Source organism: Sinohyriopsis cumingii, chromosome 18 (genome assembly GCF_028554795.1).
Source record: "Sinohyriopsis cumingii isolate HCF-2022 chromosome 18, ASM2855479v2, whole genome shotgun sequence".
NCBI lineage: Eukaryota > Metazoa > Mollusca > Bivalvia > Unionida > Unionidae > Sinohyriopsis > Sinohyriopsis cumingii.
This window is the reverse complement of record NC_142978.1, coordinates 90602635-90629644: the sequence shown is the minus strand read 5'-3', so window position 1 is coordinate 90629644 and position 27010 is coordinate 90602635. Positions and strand designations below refer to the sequence as shown.

The window sequence follows — 27010 nt, the reverse complement described above, 5'->3', positions numbered from 1 at the left end:
TGCATGTGACTCGCTAGATCACAAATTAAAGCTTTGCCTTTAAACTTCACTTTTAAAGATCTTGGATGAGTTAATTGATGGCCAAGAGGCTTTGCATAATAATGCCCTTGCCGTTCCATAATAATAATGCCCTTGCCTTTGCAAAGACTCTTACCAGACTATAGTAAAATATGTCAAATTAACATGATATAAAGTTTGGGAGATAGTTTGCCTGGGTTACAATAGTATACAGTGAACTGTTAAGTAAAGCCAGGTGAGTAATATCATTTCTGCTTGGGTATATTCTTAGGGCATGATTATTAAAATTTTGTTTCTGGGGTGATTCTCCAGGCAACTGTTTGGCTTTCGTAGCACCCATGCAGAAAACTTATTTTTTACCCCTGGAACAGCTGAGCTGGTTTTGATAAAGCTTGGTTGGAATGTTTCTTAGAACATTCTTTGTCAAAGTTGTCTTTGGAGTGACTTCTGTATAAACCATATACAGTAGTCCCCCTCTTGAACGGCCCCCCTGACCAGTCGCCACCCACTCCTTATGTCCAGAATCCGTTGGCACTGACCAGTTTGTGTTCAGAAGTACCCCTCGCGAAAGGCCACCAGGCTAACGCGACCAGCTGCCAGCATATTAGTGCAACAATATAAAATTTACCCTCACAAGCGGCCGCATTTTATTTGAATGTGTATCCAGAACCAGTATTTTATTCATGACGTGTGTTAAGTAATCCGATTTCTGTTTCCCCGATGTCAGGTTTTCGTTACTGAAAGAAGTGTTGAGTAAAGTACATTTACCACTAAGGTCAATATTATATCATTTACGCCTCACGAGAAGCCAAATTTATTCCATAAAAACCAAGAAAGACTCAACTTTTAATCCATACAAAAGGGTACGCACATGTAATCCAATTAGCCTTACTGATGTGTTATCATAAGATGTCTGGTTTAGTCACTGATAATTGTTAAAATTAAAATTATTGAACAGTAGTAACAGCTGAGAAGTGGCAGTATCGATGTACAATACCCAAGTCAGCAGGAAAATGGTTTGGTAGCCTTTGTGGCTTCCCTTAGTAAGATGTTGAGCTTGTTCACTTTGATAATCAGTGGCTATTACTACTGATAATAATTGTCAAAATTACGAATCCTAACAGCCGCGAGGTCAAATCTGTGTGATGTTAATGGTACATATTGAAGCCGTTTTGGCTTCTCTCACTTAGTGTAAAGAAATGTATAAAAACAATAGGGTGCCAGACTGCAACTAACAAATCACGTGACAAGATCACTTCCTTTAAAAACACACGGCAATTTGTTTAGATGAATACAAAATTGTTTTATCAGTATTGTAGTTGGCAACATGAATAACTTACTGCAAAAAGATCAACATGTCATCGAGGAAAATAAAAATTCTCAGTTTAGAGGAGAACGTGAAAGTAATTCAGCTGATGGGGGGGTGTCGTCGAGGATTCTTGCAGAAAACTAATGTCGGGAAGACTCAGATAAACAATATCGTGAAAGATAATGAAACAATTCTGCAGAAGTGGGAAGGTGAAATGGATGGAGAAAAGAAGATTGTTTGAGCAAGGAGATGTTTGTATCCTGATTTGAATGACAAGAAAAAGCAACAATTTTGTCAGTTGAATTGGGATATAACGACTTTACCGCAAGTAACGGATGGTTGCACATATTTCAACTGCGACACAATATCAAGAGTTCTGTCCTTAGTGGAGAATCAGCTGATGTTAATAGTGAAGTTGTCGAAGATTGAAACAAAAGACTAAACGATATATGCAGGGGATATGACAGCAAGGATATTTTTAATGTGATGAGACTGGTTTGTTTTTTAGACTGTTACCAACAAAGTGACAGATGATGTGAACTATAACATAATTATAAAGACAGTTTTAAAACTATATCAATATTCTTTTGAAAATGATGACAGAGTTTGTTTTACATTTATTTCACATCACGCATGTGATTTTTTAATTAAAATATTAAATATTTAAAATTAAATGTACTTGTGACTTTCTTCATATGTATTTACTATTCGCATTTGTCATCCCTCTCTAGAAAGGCCACCCGCATTATAAGGCCACTTCCCTGCTGCATTGGGGTGGCCTTATAAGAGGGGGACTACTGTATTGACCATATTTTTGACTTCTTCAGAAGTTACTAAGAGTAGAAACTTTTAAACAGTATGTCAGTTGCCATCGGTTTCAAACAAATAACAGGAAATTATCCAGACATAGGTGTGACATGAGACCCAAGGCTGTTACTAATTTGCCTTTTAGGCTATTGTATATCAAGTGTGTGATACCATACCCCATGGGCCTCTTGTTTATGTTACATTTAGTGTTCAGGTTTTTTTTTTAAACTTTCGAGCTAAATAAAAGTAAGGCAGGACAAAAAGAATGCTTAGTATATTCTTAATGCTAATTTTGCATTCATTGGTTGATATGTTTTCAGATCGGCCAATCCTTACAATTTTGCCATAAGTCTTATGAAGATGGCTCTTAAAAATATGGACTTACTGAATAAAAGGAAAACCCACAGAAATATGATTGTTGCGGTAAAATCCAGATAATTGGCTGATCTGTGTTTGATTGGGATCTGGGTTTCACATTTTCTTTAGTGGAATTAGTCATAGAACCAGACTACCTTTATAGATGTACCCCAGACGCTTTAAACTGCACCTGTTTTTCCATGCTAAGTGACTGCATGATGAAATTGTTGAATACATAATTTTTTTAATTGCATCCAACTATCAATACTTGTTAAAGACGAAAGAAAAAAAATAAGCATTGTAAGAAAGTTTTAATAATCAGTACAGAAAAATAAAAAGGAATATTAAGATTGTTCTGAATAAAAGCAGGAAGGGAAACAATTACGTTTATTGGACATCACATGTCGATTTGAGTTTGTCACTTGGAGGGTGATACGATTCCCATCATGTGAAATGAAGAAAAAAATTCCAAGAATTATGTCTAGTTGAGAGATAGCAACAAGCCATTGAGTTGCATAGGACTTGGAACTGAAGGTGTGTGTGTACTTCACAAACTTTTCAGGTGAACAAAATATTTCCTGCTGATTTCAGTTGGTAACACGGGCTTGTATCGTTGCTTACAATTTAACTATCAGTTATACCTGTGTATTTATGACGTTAGTACATGTATGGCAGGTAAATTTTAAGCAACTATACAAGTCCCTGTAGTTTGGAATCCCGAACTTTTTAAATACATGTTTTCCAACTGGACAGTAGCAATACATGATATTTTGTTTCACCTCCAGACCCTTACAATTTTGCCATAAGTCTTACAAAAATGACCCTTAAATACAGACTGACGGAATAAAAGGAAAAACTACAAAAAAATGATTGTTGCTGAAAAATTCTGATAAATTGTTCATCCGTGTTTGTTTGGACCGCTCCGGTGGCCTAGTGGTTGGAAGGTCTGTCTTGGAAGCGGAAGGTCGTGGGTTCGATCCCCGGCCAAGTCATACCAAAGACTAATGTGACTGGGTGTCTGCAGCATGATGCCCCAGTGCTAGACATCACTATAAACTGTCATATTGCAGACATCTTAGACTGAAAAAATGTTAAAGCTATGTTAAAAATCCAAATCACATTCACTCATCCGTGTTTGATTTGGATCGGGTAAAATATTAGAATTAGTGGAATTAGTCAGGGAACCAGACTAACTTTATAGCAGTACTTCAGACGCTTTATACTGCACATATTTTTTCATGTGAATCATCTGTTTAATCAAACTGGGTTTTTATTGAATTTTTTTAAAATGGCATCCAGCGAGCGATCCATGTTGAAAACAAAAGAGAAAATAAGCCTCTTAAAAAGTGTTAATAATAAGAAGAATAAAAGGAATATTCAGATTCTTGTGAATAAAAGCAGGAGGGGACACAATTACATTTACTGGACATCACATGCCAATTTGAATATATATCAGTGGGAGATATGATTGCCATTGTTATGTGAATTGGATAAAAAAAAATTGAAAAATTATGTCAAGTTGAGAGATAGCAACAAGCCATTGAGCTGCTTAGGGTTTCGAAATCATGTGTGAGCAACTGTACTAATAAAAGGTCTACATGTACTTCATAAACTGTTCAGTTGAACATAATGTTTACCGTCTCCAGTTTTACAATATCAGTTTAAAATATTTTGTTACATCTTACTGAAAACTGGTCACTTAAGGAAAAAATCAAGTATCTTACTGAGATGGTCTTGTTAGGGTTGGCAGGTCTGTGTTTTGCATTTATGACCAAAAAATACTGTTAAAATAAATTTCAGTTTAAACAAAACTCTGTCTTTGGTGGTTCAACAGAAAGTTGGAAAACTAATTTACCTTACGGAGATGTAGTACAGGTTCATTATCTGTAGATTAAGTATACTTTTGATTGTGGAATTTAAAGGCAGGAACACTGAATGCATTAATGAGTAATTTCCAATTAATTTTCACCAGTATCCAGAGATCCCTGGCAATTTGCTAATGGATGATGAAAAGTATGCTCATGTTTGTGGATCTGATGTGAATAATTAGTAAGTATGATACACTTTTGATGATTTTCATGTATCTTGTTTTTGTGTGTTTACTTACATAGATATAACTCTTAGATAACTTTTGGTGCTTTTTTGTATGGGGCACTAATAAATGTGGTAGTATATCTGTACTGGCAATAGATTAATTAATATTTTGGTTGCGTGAAAGTTCCAAAACACATACTGTATGTTTATCTCATGAGTTTCACAGGGTTAGGAATTGTATTTGAAGGCCACATTTGTTATGCATATCTAATTTGTATTGTGTGTTGGCTTTTGTCTGGGATTGTATGTTATGTCTGACCTTTGTCCATAATCGAGTGTACAAGTTTGGGCCTACCTGACTAATGTCTTTTTTTTTGTGTAAATAACATATTACATAGCTAATTTTTGTCTATGATAATAGATTATATATTAAGGTTATTATTATTTGTAGGTAAACATGTTTGCAGGATTTGAGTTCAGAACTTGGGTTTTCTCCTCAGGAATTCCTGATGCACCTGCTGTTTGCCATCTTCTTTACTAAACTTTTAGTAATAGACCTGATCTTGTTTGCAACTTAGAATGTTCAAGAAATGAACTTTTGACCACTGTCCTGGTCCTTCAGTTGTGTCTTAGGTTTATATATTATGGTTATTTATATTAGACTTACTCAGCATCTGACTAGTGGAGTTAGTTTGTTTTAGTTGTGTTCAGTTTAAATTTGAAAGGAATTTATTTAAATTCACTGGAATTACAAAGTGTTCAATAAGGTCTTTTGACTAAATCACTATTTTGGGATTATTGTGAATTCATTTAGAGACATTTTAGATTCTTCATTGTGATACATCAAGACTTGGCACATCAACAGTATTTCAGGCTATTGGTACATCTGCACATTCGAGATTGGAATTCATTTGGAACATGACTGGGATTCATTATGTATACTCTAAATGTTTGGACTTGTAATAGAACTTTTAGGACTGTTAGGGATTTAAATCAAATACTGTGTCCATTTTAAATATTGACTTGGTATTCTTGAGGAAATAAATTATATCTTGAATTTTACAAAACTTGTAGGTTTTCCGTCACACTTTTCTGTTACTTTGTTTAAGATCATAGATTTGTAACACATTTAAATCAAGAAATTATTTGTATTTATAGATTATGTTGATGGAGTGGCCAGATAGTTGAAATTCGATGTTTAAATATGGGGAGAACTTTTGGTTTATAGGAAATAAGAATGGGTTTTATTATATATTTTAGTGTGAAATGTAGAGACTTACTGACAAAATAATTGTCATATTTTTTTCATTCCTATATTTTCACATATGGAAAATATATCCTTATATTTTCACAAGTGGAAAATATATCTTTAGTTGACAGGTTTGTGGATGGTTTGCATTTGGAATCAGGAAGAACACTATTTATGTTATGGTCAAAATGTCAGAGGTCAAGGTCACTTATTTAAAGAAGAAAACTGGTTTCTGCACAATAACAAGTTTTCCATCTGTAGTTATCAACTTTGTGGTTGACTTCTACTACAGTGCAAAGCAGGCTTATAGAGGATTCAGTATATGCATACAGTATAAAGCAGGGTCATACTGGAGTCATTATATGCATACACTGTAAATTAGGGTAATACTGGATTCATTATATGCATACAGTGTAAATTAGGATCAGATTGGATTGATTATATGCTTACAGTGTAAATTAGGGTCATACTGGATTCATTATATGCAAACAGTGTAAATTAGGGTCATTCTGAATTCAGTACTTTAAGGCATGGTTATACTAGATTTGGTCTATGCTTACAGTGTAAATTAGAGTCCTATAGGATTCATTATATGCATACAGTGTAAGTTAGGGTCATATGGGATTCATTATCAGCATACAGTGTAAAGCAGTGTCATACTGAATTCATTCTATGTGTACAAGGTAAATTAGGGTCATATGGGATTAATTATATGGATACAATGTAAAATATAACTCATATGGGATTCATTATATGCATACAGTGTAAAGCAGGGTCATACTGAATTCATTATACGTGTACAAGGTAAATTAGGGTCATACGGGATTAATTATATGGATACAATGTAAAATAGGGTCATATGGGATTCATTATATGCATACAGTGTAAATTAGGGTCATATGGAATTCATTGTATGCATACAGTGTAAATTAGAGTCATATAGGATTCATTATATGCATACAGTGTAAATTAGAGTCATATGGGATTCATTATATGCATACAGTGTAAAGCAGGGTCATACTGAATTCATTATATGTGTACAAGGTAAATTAGGGTCATACAGGATTAATTATATGCATACAGTGTAAATTAGGGTCATATGGAATTCATTATATGCATACAGTATAAATTAGGGTCATATGGAATTCATTATATGCATGCATTGTAAATTAGGGTCATACGGGATTAATTATATGCATACAGTGTAAATTAGGGTCATATGGAATTCATTATATGCATACAGTGTAAATTAGGGTCATATGGGATTAATTATATGCATACAGTGTAAATTAGGGTCATATGAAATTCATTATATGCATACAGTATAAATTAGGGTCATATGGAATTCATTATATGCATACAGTGTAAATTAGGGTCATATGGGATTCATTATATGCGTACAGTGTAAATTAGGGTCATATGGAATTCATTATATGCATACAGTGTAAATTAGGGTCATATGGAATTCATTATATGCATACAGTGTAAATTAGGGTCATATGGGATTCATTATATGCTTACAGTGTAAATTAGGGTCATATGGAATTCATTATATGCATACAGTGTAAATTTGGGTCATATGGAATTCATTATATGCATACAGTGTAAATTAGGGTCATATGGAATTCATTATATGCATACAGTGTAAATTAGGGTCATATGGAATTCATTATATGCATACAGTGTAAATTAGGGTCATATGGAATTCATTATATGCATACAGTGTAAATTAGGGTCATATGGAATTCATTATATGCATACAGTGTAAATTAGGGTCATATGGGATTCATTATATGCGTACAGTGTAAATTAGGGTCATATGGAATTCATTATATGCATACCGTATAAATTAGGGTCATACTATTCATGTAAATAGCGTACTAATACTAGCAGAAGGCAAATCATCTCATCCCACGGCATTTTCAGGTGAAATATTATATTAAAGTTCATTAAAATGTTTATAATTAATATGTTCATAAATTTTTTTATTTTTGGGGGCAGAATTAAATCAATGGGCTCAGTTGGAGAATGGGGGGAGGGGGTAGTTGACAATACATTGCAAGGCAATCAAAACTTCTCACTCCTCATGTTTGAGTAAACTTTCATAGTTGATGGCATCAATTTTTCGTACCAGTTGCCTCCTTAAGTAACCGGTGCTGAAGCCTGATGTTCTGATATCCGGATATATGCTTTTTCCTTCAAGTTACAGATAGAAGAAAACAGTGTAGACATAGATTTTCCGCCAAGTTTAAGTGATGACTGAGCTTTGTCTATGCTATTTGCAGGATTAGTCATGAAATAAATACAGTACATATTGTTTGTTTTTTTCAGTTTTGAGATCAGTGTGGATATGCTGGACTACATGGATGAGATTCTTCATCTGCAGGAAGTTGGTAAGTTACCATCATCATAGCCATACTCTTCACAGTGGGTTACCTCCCTTTGGAAGGATAACGCCACTGCCACAGTGATCTAAATCCTTGGTGGTAAAATGCTTCCTGGAGAAAATATGCTTTAATAACTGCAGTCTTTTCACTATGATGTCTTTAGTGCAGGGGTGGGCAAAATACGGCCCGCGGGCCGCATGCAGCCTGCCAAGGGCTTTCATGCGGCCCGCCAAGGGTTTTCATGCGACCTAGGAACAAGTCATCATTCGCACTGACTCTGTTTATGTTACTCTGTTTATCAAATAAATGTGCTTCTTTTGAAGTTTAAGTTTAAGTTTTCAAATATTGACAACTTATTAACAACTGAAAATTAATTAGATCTTGTTTAGAAAAACCTTTTGTTTTTGCTATTTCAAATATTAATTAGTTTACTTAATGAACTGTGCGGCCCGCGACAAGGTGTAAATTTGTGTATGCGGCACTTGCACTGGAAAGTTTGCCCACCTCTGCTCTGGTGCATAATACATAGATTGTACCTAATATGTTGGAGAAAAAATGTCAATTTTTGTTTGTTTAGTGGACATTGGATAATGATGATGAACATTCATCCTTCAGAATTTAACCACAATCATCAATGATTGCCAGAAGAAGTGACTATTTGATAAAATATTTGACCCCAGCAACTTGAGGGCCTTCTTTTTGTTGAGTCATTTTCCTGCAAGTTTCTCACCATGCTGGTGGAAATCACATACTGATGTTTATTATTTGCATGGACCTAGCCTAGACAAGGATGTTACTTTACTCAGCTTCACAGAGTTATCTAGTGGCTAGAAAAGTGTTTAATGCCATGTCGTTGCTAGGCAGGTATGTTGTGTAAACTTCCTACTCCTCCTGGTGTCTCTGGTGATCTTTCATCTAGCCGAGAAGTCCAGAAGTGACTGTACATGGAAATTGGTATGCCATATTGCCAGTGTTGTAAGTAAAGCTACTTACCACACTATGGCGAATACCCTGATGACCTCTTGTAACCTTGACTTGATAAAATAGAGATGCACTCATGCAGTCTTTTAAAATTTAAAGTGGCAAAACTGCTCTCTCTCCATTTAAGTTTTCTGCTCCGGTTTAAGAGTCAAATTGAAGAGGTCAGTCAACAGGTAGCACATCTCACTCTCCCTCCACCTTTTACCAGTTCTGCTAATATATTATGATCAGGTAATATATTTGAATGACAATTTTTTAAAGCAGAATTTGTTTCTTAGATAATACTTACCCCAATCTTAATACAGGCACCCCCACCCAAGCCTTCCCTGCAGTTACATAGTTACATTTCTGTAAAAGTGTGCACTTCCATTCCTATAACAAATGAAAAATGACTGGTTTTTGGTGCCATTCCTGCCCAGATGGAGACCACTCTCATCTGACTTTAATCTCAGTAAGCAGACATTTTAGTAATTCCGCTATTAAAACATGCCACAGGCATTGTAAATGTCTTTAAATGGCTAGGTTTCCATAGTAGTGGCTATTGTTTCCTTCTAACATATTTTGATTGGGTATTACTGAAGAAAAGTATTTTACTCCAGAAATTGACTTTCCTTACAAATCAACGGAGCTATTATGTCTTACATATTGCTGACACAGTTGAGTTTATGTAAAGAAGGATTGGGGTAACTGGTTGGTTCATGTAAACACTACATTTTCTATATGTCAAAAAAAAACATTCACTCCTTAATTGTCATGTATTTATCTAATTTTTATTCAAGATATTTTCTTTATATTTCAGTAAGGATTATTTCATATTTTTACTAGAACAATCTCAAATCTGCATTTCAGATGGACTTTTTTCTGAATGTGCCAACTAACACTGCCTTTTTATATATAGTCTTGCTCATGTCCACTAATGACAGTGAAAACATTATCATGATCATCATTTCTTTTATTTTAATCATTATCATTGTCATCAACATGATTGATTTATGTTATTATTGCTGTCTTTCATCTACTCTGCCGGTACTGGCCTCATGCACTATTGTTTCTTTAGGGTTTGTATTGATATTATTTTATTACTTTCCTGATATGAGGTCCACCTTAAGATACCCTCACACATCCACCACCACCCATGTACCCAGTTCCATGCAATCTCGTATGCATTGTAGAAACCCTCACACATCCACCACCACCCATGCACCCAGTTCCATGCAATCTCGTATGCATTGTAGAGATTAGTGTTAGAGTAGAACTTGGATTTTAATTTGTCATTATTAATCTTTTATTTGGGGTCCCAGGTGGCTGTGTGGTCTGAGGCAGTCACATTTACAAATCATTTACACATCTCTCCTCTGTGTTGGTTCAGGTCTCAGGCTCATCCATTGTGGGGATGTGAAAAAGCTTGCCAGTTGCTTTCATTGATTCTTACTGGTGGTTTTCTAAGTTCTTCCTTCACCAAATATTCTGGCTGCCATGTGTAGCATGTCATGTGCTGAAAAATGGCAGTAAATCTCTTACATTTATTTTTTATGTCATCATCATTTTCTCTATTGCAGTCTTTGGGTCCCTTGACAAGTCCAGAGCGAATTCCATGACCAACTCCGGTCAGTGTCGACTTGCTCCACTCATCCTGTGTATCCAGGACTCCTGCCAGCTTTATGACTATATTGTGAAGTCGTTGTTCAAGTTACATTCTAGTAAGTACAATGAACTTTGATCAGATCAGGATACATACTCCACAAAATATAGTTTTACAAACTTAAGAGAATTGTATTTTGTTGGTCAGAATTCACGTCAAGATGTTTTTCTTTGAATGTGATTTTCTCAGTGCTTGCATGGAGTGAATGAAGTATATTGTTTTTCCAATTCGTTCATTGTAATATTAATTTTGCCCATAATATCTTGGACCCTGTATAATAAGATAATCTCGTGAAAATTGACAACAATCCAACCATATGAAAATTTTTTTACCAGATTTTAAAGTCTGAGTGCTTTCTCTATTTTTAGCCACTTCAACTAGATTTTCGAATCTGAGTGACTTCTGTATTTTCAGCCATTCATCTATTATGACCTCAATTTCTTAGACCCCATTTCACCAAAACTCATGACAATTATCTTGTTGATGGATCTCTAACTCAGTAGTCTAAAATCTAGGTCACTGTCCTTATTTTCATGGTTGAGTGACTTTGGTATTTTCATTTGTTTGTCCATTATATTGTCTTAATTTTCATGGTTGTGACTTGGTATTTTCATCTATTTTTCCATTATAGTCTAATTTTTATGGTTGATTGACTTTGGTATTTTCATCTGTTTGCCCATTATACTGTCCTAATTTTCATGGTTGATTGACTTTGGTATTTTCATCTATTTGTCCATTGTACTGTCTAATTTTTGTGGTTGATTTGACATTCGTATTTTCATCTGTTTGTCCATTATACTGTCCTAATTTTCAAGGTTGAGTGACTTTGGTATTTTCATCTATTTGTCCATTATATTGTCGTAATTTTCATGGTTGATTGACCTTGGTATTTTGATCTGTCCATTATACTGTCCTGATTTTTATGGTTGATTGACTTTGGTATTTTCATCTATTTGTCCATTATACTGTCTAATTTTTATGGTTGATTGACTTGGTATTTTCATCTGTTCGACCATTATACTGTCCTAATTTTCAAGGTTGAGTGACTTTGATATTTTCATCTATTTGTCCATTATGTTGTCATAATTTTCATGGTTGATTGACCTTGGTATTTTCATCTGTCCATTATACTGTCCTAATTTTTATGGTTGATTGACTTTTGGTATATTCATCTATTTGTCCATTATACTGTCCTGATTTTCATGGTTGATTGACCTTGGTATTTTCATCTGTCCATTATACTGTCCTAATTTTCATGGGTGAGTGACTTTGGTATTTTCATCTATTTGTCCATTATACTGTCTAATTTTCATGGTTGATTGTCTTTGGTATTTTCATCTGTTTGTCCATTATACTGTCCTAATTTGCATGGTTGGTTGACTTTGGTATTTTCATTTATTTGTTATTTTCATCTATTTGTCCATTATACTGTCTAATTTTCATGGTTGAATGTCTTTGGTATTTCATCTGTTTGTCCATTATACTGTCCTAATTTGCATGGTTGGTTGACTTTGGTATTTTCATTTATTTGTTATTTTCAACTATTTGTCCATTATACTGTCCTAATTTTCATGGTTGATTGACTTTGGTATTTTCATTTTTTTGCCCATTATACTCTTAGCATGTGGGATTTATTTTATTGACACTCGTGACATTTGGTATATATAGATGCAGCTTCAGGAGATTAATTTCACATTACCAGAACTAAATTACTTTGACCTTGTTTGCATATACTGGCTACTGTGTATCGTCTATCAGGTGCTGAAAAATAGCATTAAACCCACAACAACAACAACCATTACATCTTTGTGTAGATTTGTCGTAAATTTGGTTTCAAACACATTGGTGGAGAATATGTGAACCATGAACACATTTGTATTTTTGTATATGTCAGACTTCTGTTCTATTAAGAAGGTGGTTGAGAAAATGAAAGTATAGTGCTTCATTAAAAAGCCTTATCTTGAGCAAATTCATCATCACTGTAATTGATCAAAGCCAGTGGCTGTACGTAAGGTATAGAGAATAGAAATTCATCATTACAGCTATAAGAAGTTTTGTTATCTTTTTAAAGATAATTGAGAAAATTATAGCAGATACCAACCAGTCCAGATTTTGCAGGATTATTGTATATAATTAGAAGAAATTCAATACTTCGATTTATATTTACAGAAGTGTGGAAAGTGACTAATTTGTGAGGGTATACAAAATTTGAACATGAGTTTTTTATGTGAATACTGGTAGGGTGAAAAGTACTTCAGTACAGATATGATTGATTGGCATATAGAGTATAGTTTCTCAGTGTAAAGTACAGAATGTAAGTAACAAGAAACCAATATAATAGACTGTAATAGACTGAAAATTGGTATCAGAGATAAACGAAACAGATGTTTAGATTCCAAAAGATGTTTTTATTCCAGATAAGCATGCTCATGGGTTAGCATCCCAGATAGAGTGTTGTATTAAAGGCTCTATCTTTTAAAAAAATGATTGTCATTCTAATCTTGCAATGCCAATAGCTGCATATTTTGGATTAATCGTCATTCTAATTTTATGTTGCAGATAACTGCTTCATTTGGATAGAAATTCATTGTTACAAATAAAAAAGATATCACTGGAATGCAGAATTTCCTGCATAAATGCTCTTTTGAAAACTAATTTACTTAGATTTTTGAAAACTTCAGCCTACAGCTATATAATTATTACAGTCAGTTATTATTCCAGCACATTATAAAATTTTAACAGATGAAATAATTATTTTGTATAATAGAAAATATTTTATCTCATTCCAGATTATACTGGTACTTTGTAGTAACTTTAAGACACATTTATTTAATTTAATTAATATCACCTTTTCACCACGTATTTGGAATGATTGTTATGACACTCTTAATATTTTGGTCACTAGATTATTGTGTGCATGCTTGTTCAGCAATTATTTTATTCCTCAAAGTAATTTTATTTCAATAGCTCTCACAAAATCTTTGAATTTATTTTAAATGCTAATGTTATTGTTAAACCTTTTACTGTTGCCATCAGCATATCCGGGTAAGATATCCTTATAACCTGGGCTTATCACAGATCACCACAAGGAGAACTGTCATTCTTCCAGAGATGTTTTATTATATACCTATAAACAATCCAAAGCTGCAGCTAATCATATCCAATGATCCTAATACCTACTAACATTTCCTTTTTCTGTGTTACCACAATCCAAGCACCTGTTCATGATGTCATATGAATGACTCCTGCGCCACCCAGCTCTCAAGATGAGGGCATTAGTTAAAGAATCATTTTTTTATACAATTTTTCAGTTTAAATAATTAAGCATTGATTTTTATGAAACTTTTCACAGCACCATGTGTACAAGTCTTTTAGGCAATATTTAAAAGCAAATTGAATGGCCCAACAGCTGTTATGGGGAAATCACAGACATTCTGTGTTTCACATCAGCAATTTCAATTTCAATGCTTCTTTGTGCAAAATTGATGAATTGCACCATCAAAGCTTGACTCTTTTAACTTCTGCAAAATGGATGCTGAGTAAATCCAGTATAAATACATTCTTGAGAATGTATATTATTTATCCAGAAATATAACAGGACATTGGCACATGTTATGCAGCTAATCTCATGTATTAATAATCTAATGCTACATCAGGTAGTTAATTAAAATAAATTTCTGTTCATGCAAAGGTATATAATAAAGCATATTCATGATAGCATTTATACTGTGAAAGGTATATCATGCTTGTATCAGTACATCACACTCAAGATGATACAGCTTTCATAATTAACATACTCTACTAGTAATGTATTTGTATTTATTTAAGTATAACAAACACATAACAAAAACACAGGAAACTTAGACCTGCTATCAAATAATGTAATGGGAGATCCAAGCATACACGATTCATTCCATGTACACTTTCATGCAAAGAGTATAGGCCCTGATCAGTCAGAGCATTATATGATACCTGATCCGAGTCAACACTGTTCATTCCAAGTAGTTTGAAGCTAAACATGTGACTCTGATCTGTTGTGGCATTACATTATATCTGAGTCTACATTGTTCATTTTTGGGGGGTTTGCAATATAGACAAATAAATACAAAAACATTTTCTACATAGGAGTATTTCACTCCCAAATTCATTTTATCAAGGGAGATAATTCTTTGGAAATGGAAACATGTTAACTATATCACTACAGGTGAACCTACCCACTTTGTGGCATCATCTTTTCTTAACATGACAGCTTTTTCTTTGCTGGGTTTGGTCTTCTAGCTTAAAGCAAACACTGTCTTTTCTCCTTGAATGCATTCCCTGATAACATCAACATTAGGAATATAAGCCTGCTACCTGCTGAATGCAGCCCTACTGTAAGACGAAATTTCATCTTTTCTCTCTCTTTCATACAAAGTGCAATAGCTCTTGCCCCATTAACCCCATCCCACCACTAGTTGTCACCAGTTTTTAAGATTTTCTTCCATACTATAACATAGTACAAAATACCTTCTATCAATCCAAGTCAAAAATGTTTTAAATTCACATCATCCATACCACATTTTGGACATATATGGACATTGTCATTCCAGTTATCACACATGGTACCATTGGTTTTCTCAGTCTGTTAACAGCAGGTGTTATTTAGTGAATTATTGACACACTGACATGTAAATTTATTTATTGTTTCTATTGTTTATCATTTCAATGAAACATATCCACTAAATGCAACTAATGAACAAAATTCAAAGTGAGGGAAGATATGCATGAGTCATGCCTTGCAAATGCACTTCTTTCCCTTGTAGATGTATAATTTGTGGCATGAGTACACCTTGTCAGCAGCATTTGAAAAATCATTAAAAGGCAAGGAAAATGGGGGAGGGTATGTAAGACTGGCGCTGATGTCTTAAGTATTCATGTGAAGACAGAATCCATTATAAGCCTTGTGGGACATGCTATTGAACCCCCTCCCCACCACCACCACAAATTAGATGCAGCCCTCTGCCACTATAACTTGGCAGATTTAGGGAGTTAGAAACATTTATATTGCCATCACAGATATGCTGGCCTTAACTGTTACAAGAGATGGTGACACAGATTCTTCGTTCAGGCCAAATTTTTTCCTCTTTTTCCTTCTTTTGTTTCCATATACTTTATTAACAATGCGGGAGTGTTTCCCCATTTCTAGTCAGCCCAGAGGGCATAATTTCTACCACTTGTCCTAGCGTGACCTTTGGGCATGTAAGCCTGGGTGCATAGTGCATTTTTCAGATCCAGTGGATCCAGCATACAGTATGGTATCATCATGTCTGGGCCTCATGTAAAAAACCAGCTCCCCCTACCACATTGGAGAGACAAATGGTGATCCTAGCAAATAGGATCTTTTACGTTCCAAGTGCCATTCAGATCTTAACCATGTTCCAGCAAAAAACAACAGGTGAACCAGGCTAGGAGGCAAGAAACCATGTTTCTACACCCCCAGGTTTTTTGTCATCCACTGCTGACTTAACACCCTCAGGCCTGCAGACAGTCTACCAGTGGGCTTCATACCACTGAAACAACAATCACTTTGGATTGACATATCTCCGCAAATGAATGGGTGATTCAAGTTGTTTCAGAGGGGCTTTGTTTTTCATTTATCCAACCTTCTCCTATTTCTTTGTATCCCCTTCTAACGCATGTGCTGTCAGATAAGGAGAGTGACAATATTCTTCAGCAGGCAGTGAAGATTCTATGAAAACCACAATCTCCATGGTTATATTAAGACAGTTACTTACTAAAAAGGCCTGTGGCAACTTGAGGCTGATGATTGACCTGAGTTGCTTCAATGAATTCATTCGTCCACCAAGGTTCAACATGGAAATTGGAAGATCTATACGACTCTATCTGAAGGAATGAGATATGCATTCAGTCTTGATCTCACAGTAATGACAGTGATTTGCATAATCTCCTCAAGAAACATATGGTAAGTTCTGTTCTTCACAAGGACAGAAATGACCTTTTATCTATTTTGAATCATTTAAGTTTTCTCATGAATTGGGGGAAAAAATCCATTTAATTGTTTTGTCTACCTGGGTATGGAGTTTATAATCAATTTCAATCTTGTACATCACCCTTATGTCCACTTCATATGGATCGTCAGACCTGTGGAGTCTGTTTCCAACAAGATATGAATTTCAGTGATAGAGTTCTTGCAACTCCTTGGGTTATTTAATGCAGCAGTGGATTTGATCCTGCTAGGCTGCCTTTATATGCACCCATTACAGATGACTTTTCTGCCTCAGTGGTGCCCTTTTTTTTTTCTCAGTACAATCAACCAAATATTCAATATCAGGAGTGAGGTACAATCATTCCTGTGACAATGTTGCAATCATGGTAGTGTTATGTGTTTAGGCTCTCATAAACAGTAACAAGAAAAGAGTGAAGACAACAAGCTTTGTAAAATTAAACAAATAATTTATTCCCTAGAAAAACAAGGTAAAAATGGAAAAAAGAACTTAATTTTAAGAATCAAATCCAAAAATAAACCAAAAATAATTCAGGAATTAAAAATGAGAAGTCCTAGTAATAAAATGTTCTAATGAATTTGAGTTAATGTCCCAATGAAAATCCAAATTGGAAGGCAATGACGTACACTGAAGCCAATATAGAACTGATGTGTCAACAGTTCTTTGTTGAACCACATAATATAATTCGATGTTTGAATTCTGAATAAAATTTCATTAAATGTCTTTGTCCAAGAATTTGGTATGAGCACTTGAATATACCCAGGGATAAGAATTAATCTCTTAGAATCCAAATAATTTGAAGAACAATTAAAATGTAACTCCAGCTGGTCACAACAAAAAAAACCCACCTTGATATCTAAGTGTTTAAAAGCCAAACTGAGATTATTTATCAAAAAATCGGTATTAAACCTAGCTACTGCACAAAACAGATGCCCGTTTGAGGGTCACATGATTACTTTCCAGAACAAAGTAAAAGCTTTACATTATGTACTCCAGTACAGCCTCGATTTTGCTCTTTAAATCACACACTAGTAATGAATAAAAAAAGTTGTTTACTCTAACTGTTACTAATTCAGTATCAAGGTCAGGAACTAGGTCAGCATCAAGATACAAAGTTCTATTATTAGGTGTTTATGAAAAAACAGGTCAAACTAATTTCTGGGAAATGTCAAATTCCAGTAAACAAAATTACATTACTGTAAGATGTAATAGAATTAAAAAATGTAAAACTAACAAGCAAACAATTAAATTAAATGAAACATAAAATAAATCAAATCAGATAAACATAACAGTAGGCTTACAACAAGAATTACCCTGGAGAAGCCAAGCCATAAATGATGGTATGTACAGATGCCAGTATGTACAGTTTTGGAGCCAATTTGTTGCAGGTCTTCTATACAAACAGCAGCAAATGAGGACCAAAGATAAACTGCCTCTTTGCATCAGCTTCTCATAAAGAAAGCTGTCATAAATTCTTTCAGCACTAGAAGGACCAACTGTGCAGAAAGTCAGTCCTGATTATGCTGGACGATTCTGTCAAGCATGGTTCAGATCATTTGGTAGAATATTCTCCACAGGAAAACACAACATAAATATATTCAAGCGATAATTTTTAACTAAAACATGTATTTCCTTATGTGCTTTGAAACTAGATTATAAGATAAGATAGTTCCATTGTGTCTGCCAATTTTCATTGCTCATCATGCCAGTCACTGTCAATAAACACAATTAACTCACTTTTTCATTATTTAATGTGAGTGTGGGTCATGTTTTAATTTGGGTATGTTTCGGTCTGGGTATGTTTTGACTTGGGTACATTTTGACTTGGGTATGTTTTGACTGTAAACCCTGTCAACTTCAGACGTTCATGTCAGACGCTGCCAGCATTCTGTCCAGGAAGGGTCAGGTCATCCGAATAGAATGGTCCCTTCATCCATTGGTTTTTCATTGAAGTTTTGTGCACTTTGGGGGTGTCTGATGATTGACCTTTCAGTGACAAGGTGGAACCACAACTTATTCACATCGTCTAACTGGTTCCGGACCTAGGAGCTTAGGTTGTGGATGACCTGTCAATCATTTGTGAAGGGTTATGGGCCTTTGTCTAACCCCGCCCCCCCCAGTCTTAGTACTGAAAATAACACAGAAAATAAGGGGCAGAATTCCGAAATAACTCTGATAGCTCCTCTCAGGCAAGACAAATTGGTCTACTGAATCTAGCCATAGACGTACCCATGAAGATCATGATGCCCCAGTGCTAGAAATCACTATAAATTGTCACATTGCATAGTGATATGACTGAAAAATTGTTAAAAGCTATGTTAAAAATTCAAATCACACACACACACGCATACCTAATGGTGGCAAGGGGCAGTAAATGGCAAGAGTTATTACCCTTTGTCTATATGATATCGACAGAATAGAATCTTTTGTCTTTTAGTATTGCTGCATTCAGGAAGTAACAGGCTTATATTTCTGATGTTGATGTAATTGGGTTACATGAAACAAGTCATAGTCATGCTTAATCTATCCCTGGTTTAGGCATTTTTGATGAATTGTCTAATTCCTCCAACAAGACATTTTTTTCTTTGTATACTTCAGCATAGATATTAGCTTGTTTCCAAAAAATAATAGACCCAAAAAATAATAGACCCATTCCATTCATCATTCAGATTTTTACTTTTCAGTGATAGTTGAGCTGAATTTTATGCAACTTGTAGAAAATAAACTTAGACTCCGAAATTAAAAAAATTCCTTGACCAGCTGATTATCTGTGAGATCTAATATTAATGACCTGGCCACATAGTCATGAAATCGTCTGAGCACTGGATCACTTTATCATTTGAATCTCTGCATGCATGCTAATTTTAGCAATATTGATGGACACTAAGCTTTTAAAGTTCTGAGTACGAGTTTTCTTTGTACACAGACATTTTGACTATGTTGCCTAGCCTGGAAATCATGAAGCTTTTAGCTAAGTTTGTACTGTTAGCCAATAAGAAATGACTTCTCAAATGTAATGTCATTTGTGATTGGCTGAAACAAAATCTCAAGCTTCAAACCGAAGTTTTATGATTTCCAGGCTTAATGAAAGGTTCTCATTAGTTGCATATGTTTAATAATTACCTGACTATATTGAAACCAGTGATAAAGGACACCTTCATAGAATTATAATTGAACCTAAGAACAACATTTACGAAACTCAATTCGTAAGTTTGCTTAAATGCAATGAACTCCAATTATAAAGAAATTGCTTAATATCACTTGTTACAAAGTGCATTCCATGGTCCCAACAGTCTCTAAATTTCATTTCATTATTTAATATCAGTTTGTAAAGACATTGCAGACTGCAGCTAATGAATATTACTAAGCATTGTATCAAGGTCCCCATGACAGTTTGTTCTCATCAAAGTCACAAGGGTGTCAAATAATCAAGGTCTTTAAGCAAGATCCCCATGGCATCAGATCCTTATCACGGTCTCCAGGGCAAGGTCCCAATTGCATCAAATCCTCATCAGGGTCCCCATGGCATCTAATCCTCATCAAAGTCCCTAGGGCAAGATCCCAATGGCATATAATCCTCATTAGGGTCCCTATGGCATCTAATCCTCATCAAGGTCCCTAGGGCAAGATCCCAATGGCATATAATCCTCATCAGGGTCCCTATGGCATCTAATCCTCATCAAGGTCCCTAGGGCATGATCCCAATGGCATATAATCCTCATCAAGGCCCCTAGGGCATCAGTTCCTCATCATTGTTTTTGGAGCATCTAACCCTTTTATATATTTAAAAAAAATCTTTATTTGTGTATCCATTATATTCAGAAATTTTAATCAGTTTTCTAATTTACATTTAGATGATGCTGCATGATTATTTGCAATGATAAAATTATTCATGACTGTTTTGTTAGTGCATAATTTATATTTTTTAATTTTGTACATATCAGTTCAGCTTCTTTATTAATTATTTATCAAGAAATTTCTTTGTTTTACACGCTGTAAAAAATATTGGAAATGGCTAAGATAGGACAAAGATAAGTGGTAATTTGAGTTGTTTTGATCCTGTTGATGCAATGATAAATTAATATGTAGTGTTGTGCATTACTTCCAGGTGAAAAGGCCTATTATATTGAAAGCTGCAGCTTGTTTGCTATCAGTTGTACTCATAGAAACTTAGTTTATTCCCAATGGTTTGAGCATTTATGTGAGAAAATCTTAGAAGTCGAGGGAAACCAAGAACTTAGAGGAAACCATGGTTATTTAGTAGGCAGCCACATACCCTTTTTTAGGCTAAAATGGTTCTGGATCCAAGGCTGGTGAGGTGCAAAGCAAGTGCATGAGCATAATATTTACTTGAACAGTTTTGTATCACATTAAAGGCCCAGACTGTTGATATAGTAGTCAAATGAAACAAAACTAAAATTATATAAACTGTTCAACAATAATTATTTTCATGTCATCTTTCTAATGAAGTAAAAAAATATTGCCGCTTGCAACATATATGTAGAATGTTTTCTTGTACCTACTGTATCAATCTGATTAAATTAAGATAATGTGATAGCAATAATTAATCCTTTGAAGTATTTGAAAGATGATATCTTGTGTATGTTTTGATTGATGTAGGTAAATGTTTCTTCCACCAACATCCTGTTTGCATTTTTACACTTACCCTATACTGTAGATTGGTTCTTAATCTACCTTTTAAAAGTACATGCCATATTCTGCTTAAATAAATGTACCTCCTCTTCCCCACCCCTTTTAAATACAAGCAGGTGTCTGCCACTTTGACTTAGATATATAAACTAAAGTCATTCAATCAAGAAAGTAGAGTTTGTAGCCTTTAAATGTCAAAGTTTACACACAAGATACCCAAGGATAAATAAATTCAAAACAAAAATTTAATCTTGCAGGAGTGAAGCTCCCGTTCAATTTTACCCAGTACACAGGTATATTTTAGTGCTAAAATGATGTTACACATGTTTTGTATAGTTCCCAGAGCCAGAGTGATATTTCATTTTAATCTTTAGTAAACCAAGGCCTGTAAGTACATGTACCTAAAAGCACACTGAGTGAGGACATTTTAGCTAAAAGTACATTGAGTGAGGACATTTAAGCTAAAAGTACATTGAGGACATTTTAGCTAAAAGTACATTGAGGACATTTAAGCTAAAAGTACATTGAGGACATTTTAGCTAAAAGTACATTGAGTGAGGACATTTAAGCTAAAAGTACATTGAGTGAGGACATTTAAGCTAAAAGTGCATTGAGTGAGGACATTTAAGCTAAAAGTACATTGAGTGAGGACATTTAAGCAGCTCAGGCCTACAGTAGAGGTACCTTTCTTTTGGTTATTCACTGGTGCATAATTTTGTCAAAATATGGTTTCAACTGTGTACTTAACTCATTTTAGTGTAGCTGGTCAGTGTGTAGTAAATATTTGAAAGAGAATAGAAGGAAAAGGAAATGCTTTGTTTTTGTTTGTTCTGGGAATTTAGCATATGCACAATGGATTTATCCAGTGATACAAGCAAAGCTTTTTCTGCAGCCATGGACTCACTTGAATATTGTCAGTTTATTTATGTATGTAATGAAAATGTGATATATAAAACAATTATTGTGTTGGGAATCAGGATAAAACATGGCATGCTATACCCAGCTCTACTATCCATCTCCATTTAAGAAGAACTAAAGTAAACAATTAAACATTATTTGTATCCCTTCCAAGTCTCCTTCCAGACACACTGAATGACAGAGAGGCTTGAAGTAAACGATTTCTTCCAAGTCTTTTCCAGACACACTGAATGACAGAGGGGCTTGAAGTAAACTATTACATGCATTATTTGTATCCCTTCCAGATCTCCTCCCAGACATGCTGTTTGACAGAGTAGGACCAAGTAAACAATTACTTCCAGGTCTCCTCCCAGACATGCTGTTTGACAGAGTAGGACCAAGTAAACAATTACTTCCAGGTCTCCTCCCAGACATGCTGTTTGACAGAGTAGGACCAAGTAAACAATTACTTCCAGGTCTCCTCCCAGACATGCTGTTTGACAGAGTAGGACCAAGTAAACAATTACTTCCAGGTCTCCTCCCAGACATGCTGTTTGACAGAGTAGGACCAAGTAAACAATTACTTCCAGGTCTCCTCCCAGACACATGGACTGACAAAGCATGACTGAAGTAAATACTTACTTTTAGGTTTCCTTGCGTACTTTGACTGACAGAGTTGAACTGAAGTAAATGATTACTTCCAGGTCTCCTCCCAGACACATGGACTGACAAAGTAAAACTGAAGTAAACAGTTACTTCTAGGTCTTCTAACAGACACACCGTCAGACAGAATAGAACTACAGACACTGTCAGACAGAATAGAACTAAAGTGAACAGTTACATATAATATTTGTCTCCCTTTCCAGGTCTTCCCCCGGACACACTGACTGGGCATAGGGACAGGTTTCTGTCAGCATATAAAAGGTAAGAGCCTGTAATATTTGTATGTCAGAGTTATCATTTTCTTGTGATTATGGTGAAAATATTTCCCTTTTATGCAAATAAGCATGAAAAGTGTGCAGCCATGGCAAATGAAGAATGAAGAGTTGGGCTTTGACCCATCAAGCATAACAAATTACAACTGTGATCACAAGCATGATGGTACATATGATAAAACTAAATGCTGTTAGAAACAAGGAAATAGTGACTGCTTACAAAAGTGGTTCTTTTTTTCAAAAGGATCAACATCATACTGTATTGCTTGTATGCAAAAATTATTCTTGTTATCCTGGTAGAATACAATTTTTCATGAATTTTGTGTACGAGTCCTAATGAATTTATACTTTCTTACAAAAAAGCCTGTCTTGAGAGACTGCCCTTTCCGCCAGTAAAACCAGTCAAGAGAGGTGGTCTCTCATAACAGGTTTGTACAAAAAGAAGTTTCCAAGGTTGAATTTCTGCACTGTTTAAAACAAAATAACCACACTCACAGTGCATATACCTCCATGTTGGCCAATTCTGCACATTGGGTAATTCTATGCAATGATACGTCATTTTTGTATACATGTGATCGTGCTATTTTGGGTCAAAAATCCATTTTGTTTCAAGAAAGAGCTATTGTACTTTAATTAAGAAAAGTGATATATATAAAGTGTACAAAACTATCCCACATTTTGACTCAAAATGTATATGAAAATGTGATTTCTAAATGTCGACATGAAGACCCACTCTATGACCTTCTTAAACCTGTAACCGAGAAAATCCTATTTGCTATGTATCTTTCAAAATCGTGCAAATAAATACATTATATAATAATAAAAGATGAAAATGTATACCTTAAAAAATTCTGCATCTTAATCCAAGTTTCAAATTTTGCAAGAAGTTGTCCCACACGTACAATATTGTCTGCTACCCAATGTGTCAACTTGACACTAGGATGGCATTCTCAAGAAATCCCCTGGCGTATAGTCTGTTTCTAAATTCTTTAGTAATTCTTCCCCATAAACAAGACATTGGAAACACATTACTTCCTATTCATTGTTGTTTCTCTTCCACATAATAGCTTATTTTTTTTAAAAAATGTTGAACTTGACTAATTTTTGTACAAGATTGGTTTAGTTTGCTTAATATCTCTTGCCATTTACTGGCATTATTACATTGAATTTTGTAAAACTAGCTATAAACCAGACCTAATTACTCGACTGAAATGCTGGCTGAAACAGTCGAAAGTAATGTATTTCATTTCTATTGCCCGATGGATTAACATTACATCTTTTCAAAGCTGTGCACAGAATAGGCCAACATATCGCATGTCTTGAAAACATGGGGGTTGTCTGTGTCCTGTGTGTCCAAAACTGATATTATTTTGAACAGAATATTCTGGTGACAGTTGCCTCTTTTCAAATGGTAAGCATTGCAGTATTTTATTTTTGTCAGTTGGTTGAATTCGGAAGGCGTTTTGCTTCAGTATTGGAGACGGAAACCTTACATGTGCAGAAATGCCCGACAGCATTGTATTCTATTCTTTGTTATTAGTTCTTGCTCAGGTATTGTATGTATTCATCTGAAAACAAAACATTATAGCAATAAAGATATGTTTCTGTCATTCAGCATGAATCATACATGTATTAGCACATGAAAACGCTTGTACTTTACTCTTTGTCCTTAATAACACCCTGAATTTTACCTACATTTAAACTGCTATTTTGCTAGTGGGCTCCACTTTTTTTTCACTTCTTTCACTTACAGTAATTCTTTTCTCCAGTGGAAGATACTGTATATACACATACATTGTATATGTACCAAAAAAAGCAAGTGAAGAAGACAATTATTTCATCCAGAAACAGAATCATTTATTCAGGGACAAAATTTAACAACTTAATTCAAGATAACAGAAAGGGATTAACTCTGTACACAAAATAAACAGTTTCACCAGCTTGAACAGATGATGGCTTGGGGTGTGGGATGTAATTAAAGTAACATAGACAAGCAGCATTCATCAAAAGTCTTTACAAGTATCAATTGAACCTGGAAAATGATTCTCAATTGCTTTTTAATAGTAAAAACATCATTCCAAAGACAACTACGTGACCACTTACCTTGACTTCAGCACTACAGTGACGATTCTTGACACATTTTAGTCTAATTTGCAGTCTATAACAAAAGTCATTGTATGCTTGACCTGCCAGATTTACATACTGATAGCCAGACTCCTCTTTATTCTTTCCTTTTTTATTTGTTCTTATTTTTTTTCTTTTGTTTTTGATCAGAACAGTCATGGATTCACTTGATAATATCTTCTAACATGTTTCGTTTACATAATTTTTTCTTTCATATTTCAGGTTGAAACAGTTTTACTATAGCAGCAGCAATTTACAGTATTTTAAAAATCTAGTCCAAGTTCCAGGATTGCCAGAGGTAAGTAAACAAAAGTACATGCAACTTTTTTTTTAACCTATTTTTATTCTTCTCTCTACATTCTATACACTTATATAAGTTCTAATTTGTGAATTTCACTTTAGTAAGTAAAAATGTACATTAACTGTACTGTAGAGCACTATTTTTCATTGGGGTCCAGGTGTTGTGGATTTTGTTGCACATTGTCTTGAATAACATTCTAAATGTCACGTCCTATAATTTTGGTGAGAGGAAAACAGATTAAGTGAAGTTGATGGATTTTCCAGACTTTAGTTCCTTCTTCTTCATAGGTTCAATTACTTACATTTACTTAAGGAATGAATTTGAAATTTTCAAGAATATGGGGTCAGGTTATTAAAAACTATCCTCTATATTTGCTTGCTCCCCACAGGAACCTCCAAATTTTCTGATAGCCTCGGACTTCAGTAAGCATGTTAAGCCAGTTGCTGTAGTACCAGAACCAGAGCCAGATCCGGAACCAGAACCAGTGGAAGTAGTGGATCTGGTTGACACAGCAGTACCAGCTGTAAGTTTTTCCTCCACCTAATGCACCAATATATCTGGTTCTGTGCAGTTTGTTAGGATTGATTAGTAGAACTAACAACATAGAACCAGAACTACCATCACAAAATGTATGAGCCGATATTCTGTGCAGTTTGTTAGGATTATTCATTAGAACTAAAACCATAGACACTGATCAAACACAGAATGTACCAACAAATCTGGTTCTATGCAGTTAGGAAAAATAAGTTGACAGATTATGTGAAGGTAGTTCTAAGTCTGTGTTTGTAAATTGGTGTGACCTGTATGGAGTATATGTTTGTAGTTTGGTGTGATTTGTATGGAGTACCGTATTTTCAGGCCTACAAGATGATACTTTTTGACCAAAAAATCTTAGCTTCGTCTTATACTCCAGATCGACTTATATATGGATTATGTCATCCAAATCGCTTTGTCATATTTTTTGTATGGAAAATAGTTCAAGAGTACAAAATATAATGTGTACAAATATTTCATTTTAGTGAAGAGATCGTGTATGAACAAACATAGGATCCCACATTTAGTATTTTAAACAATTACATGATTGTCAGTATTAAAAATTAACTTAGATGTAATTGCGCTAAAGCAGCATGCACTTGTATGTTGTTTGTAATATATGTTGTTTATATTTAATATATTTGCGTTTGAATTTACAAGTTAGAAGATGAATAACCATGACAAAGACCTATTCCATCACAATTTTCTTCTTGCACCTAATGATTAAATAATCAGTATACCACATTGAGAGAGAGAGAGACAGACAGACAGAGATGTCTT

At 34.6% G+C, this 27010-nt stretch overlaps 1 protein-coding gene across 1 annotated transcript in view; it reads left to right on the top strand.

Annotated features, from left to right (window-relative positions):
• Window positions 1–27010, top strand: part of LOC149777425 (huntingtin-interacting protein 1-like) — a 134581-nt gene that overhangs the window by 23692 nt on the left and 83879 nt on the right. The window contains 6 exon segments of the mRNA XM_089942046.1: window positions 4464–4540; window positions 8106–8167; window positions 10702–10842; window positions 23203–23260; window positions 25618–25693; window positions 26085–26219. Of these exon segments, the coding sequence (XP_089798172.1) occupies window positions 4464–4540; window positions 8106–8167; window positions 10702–10842; window positions 23203–23260; window positions 25618–25693; window positions 26085–26219 (549 nt within the window).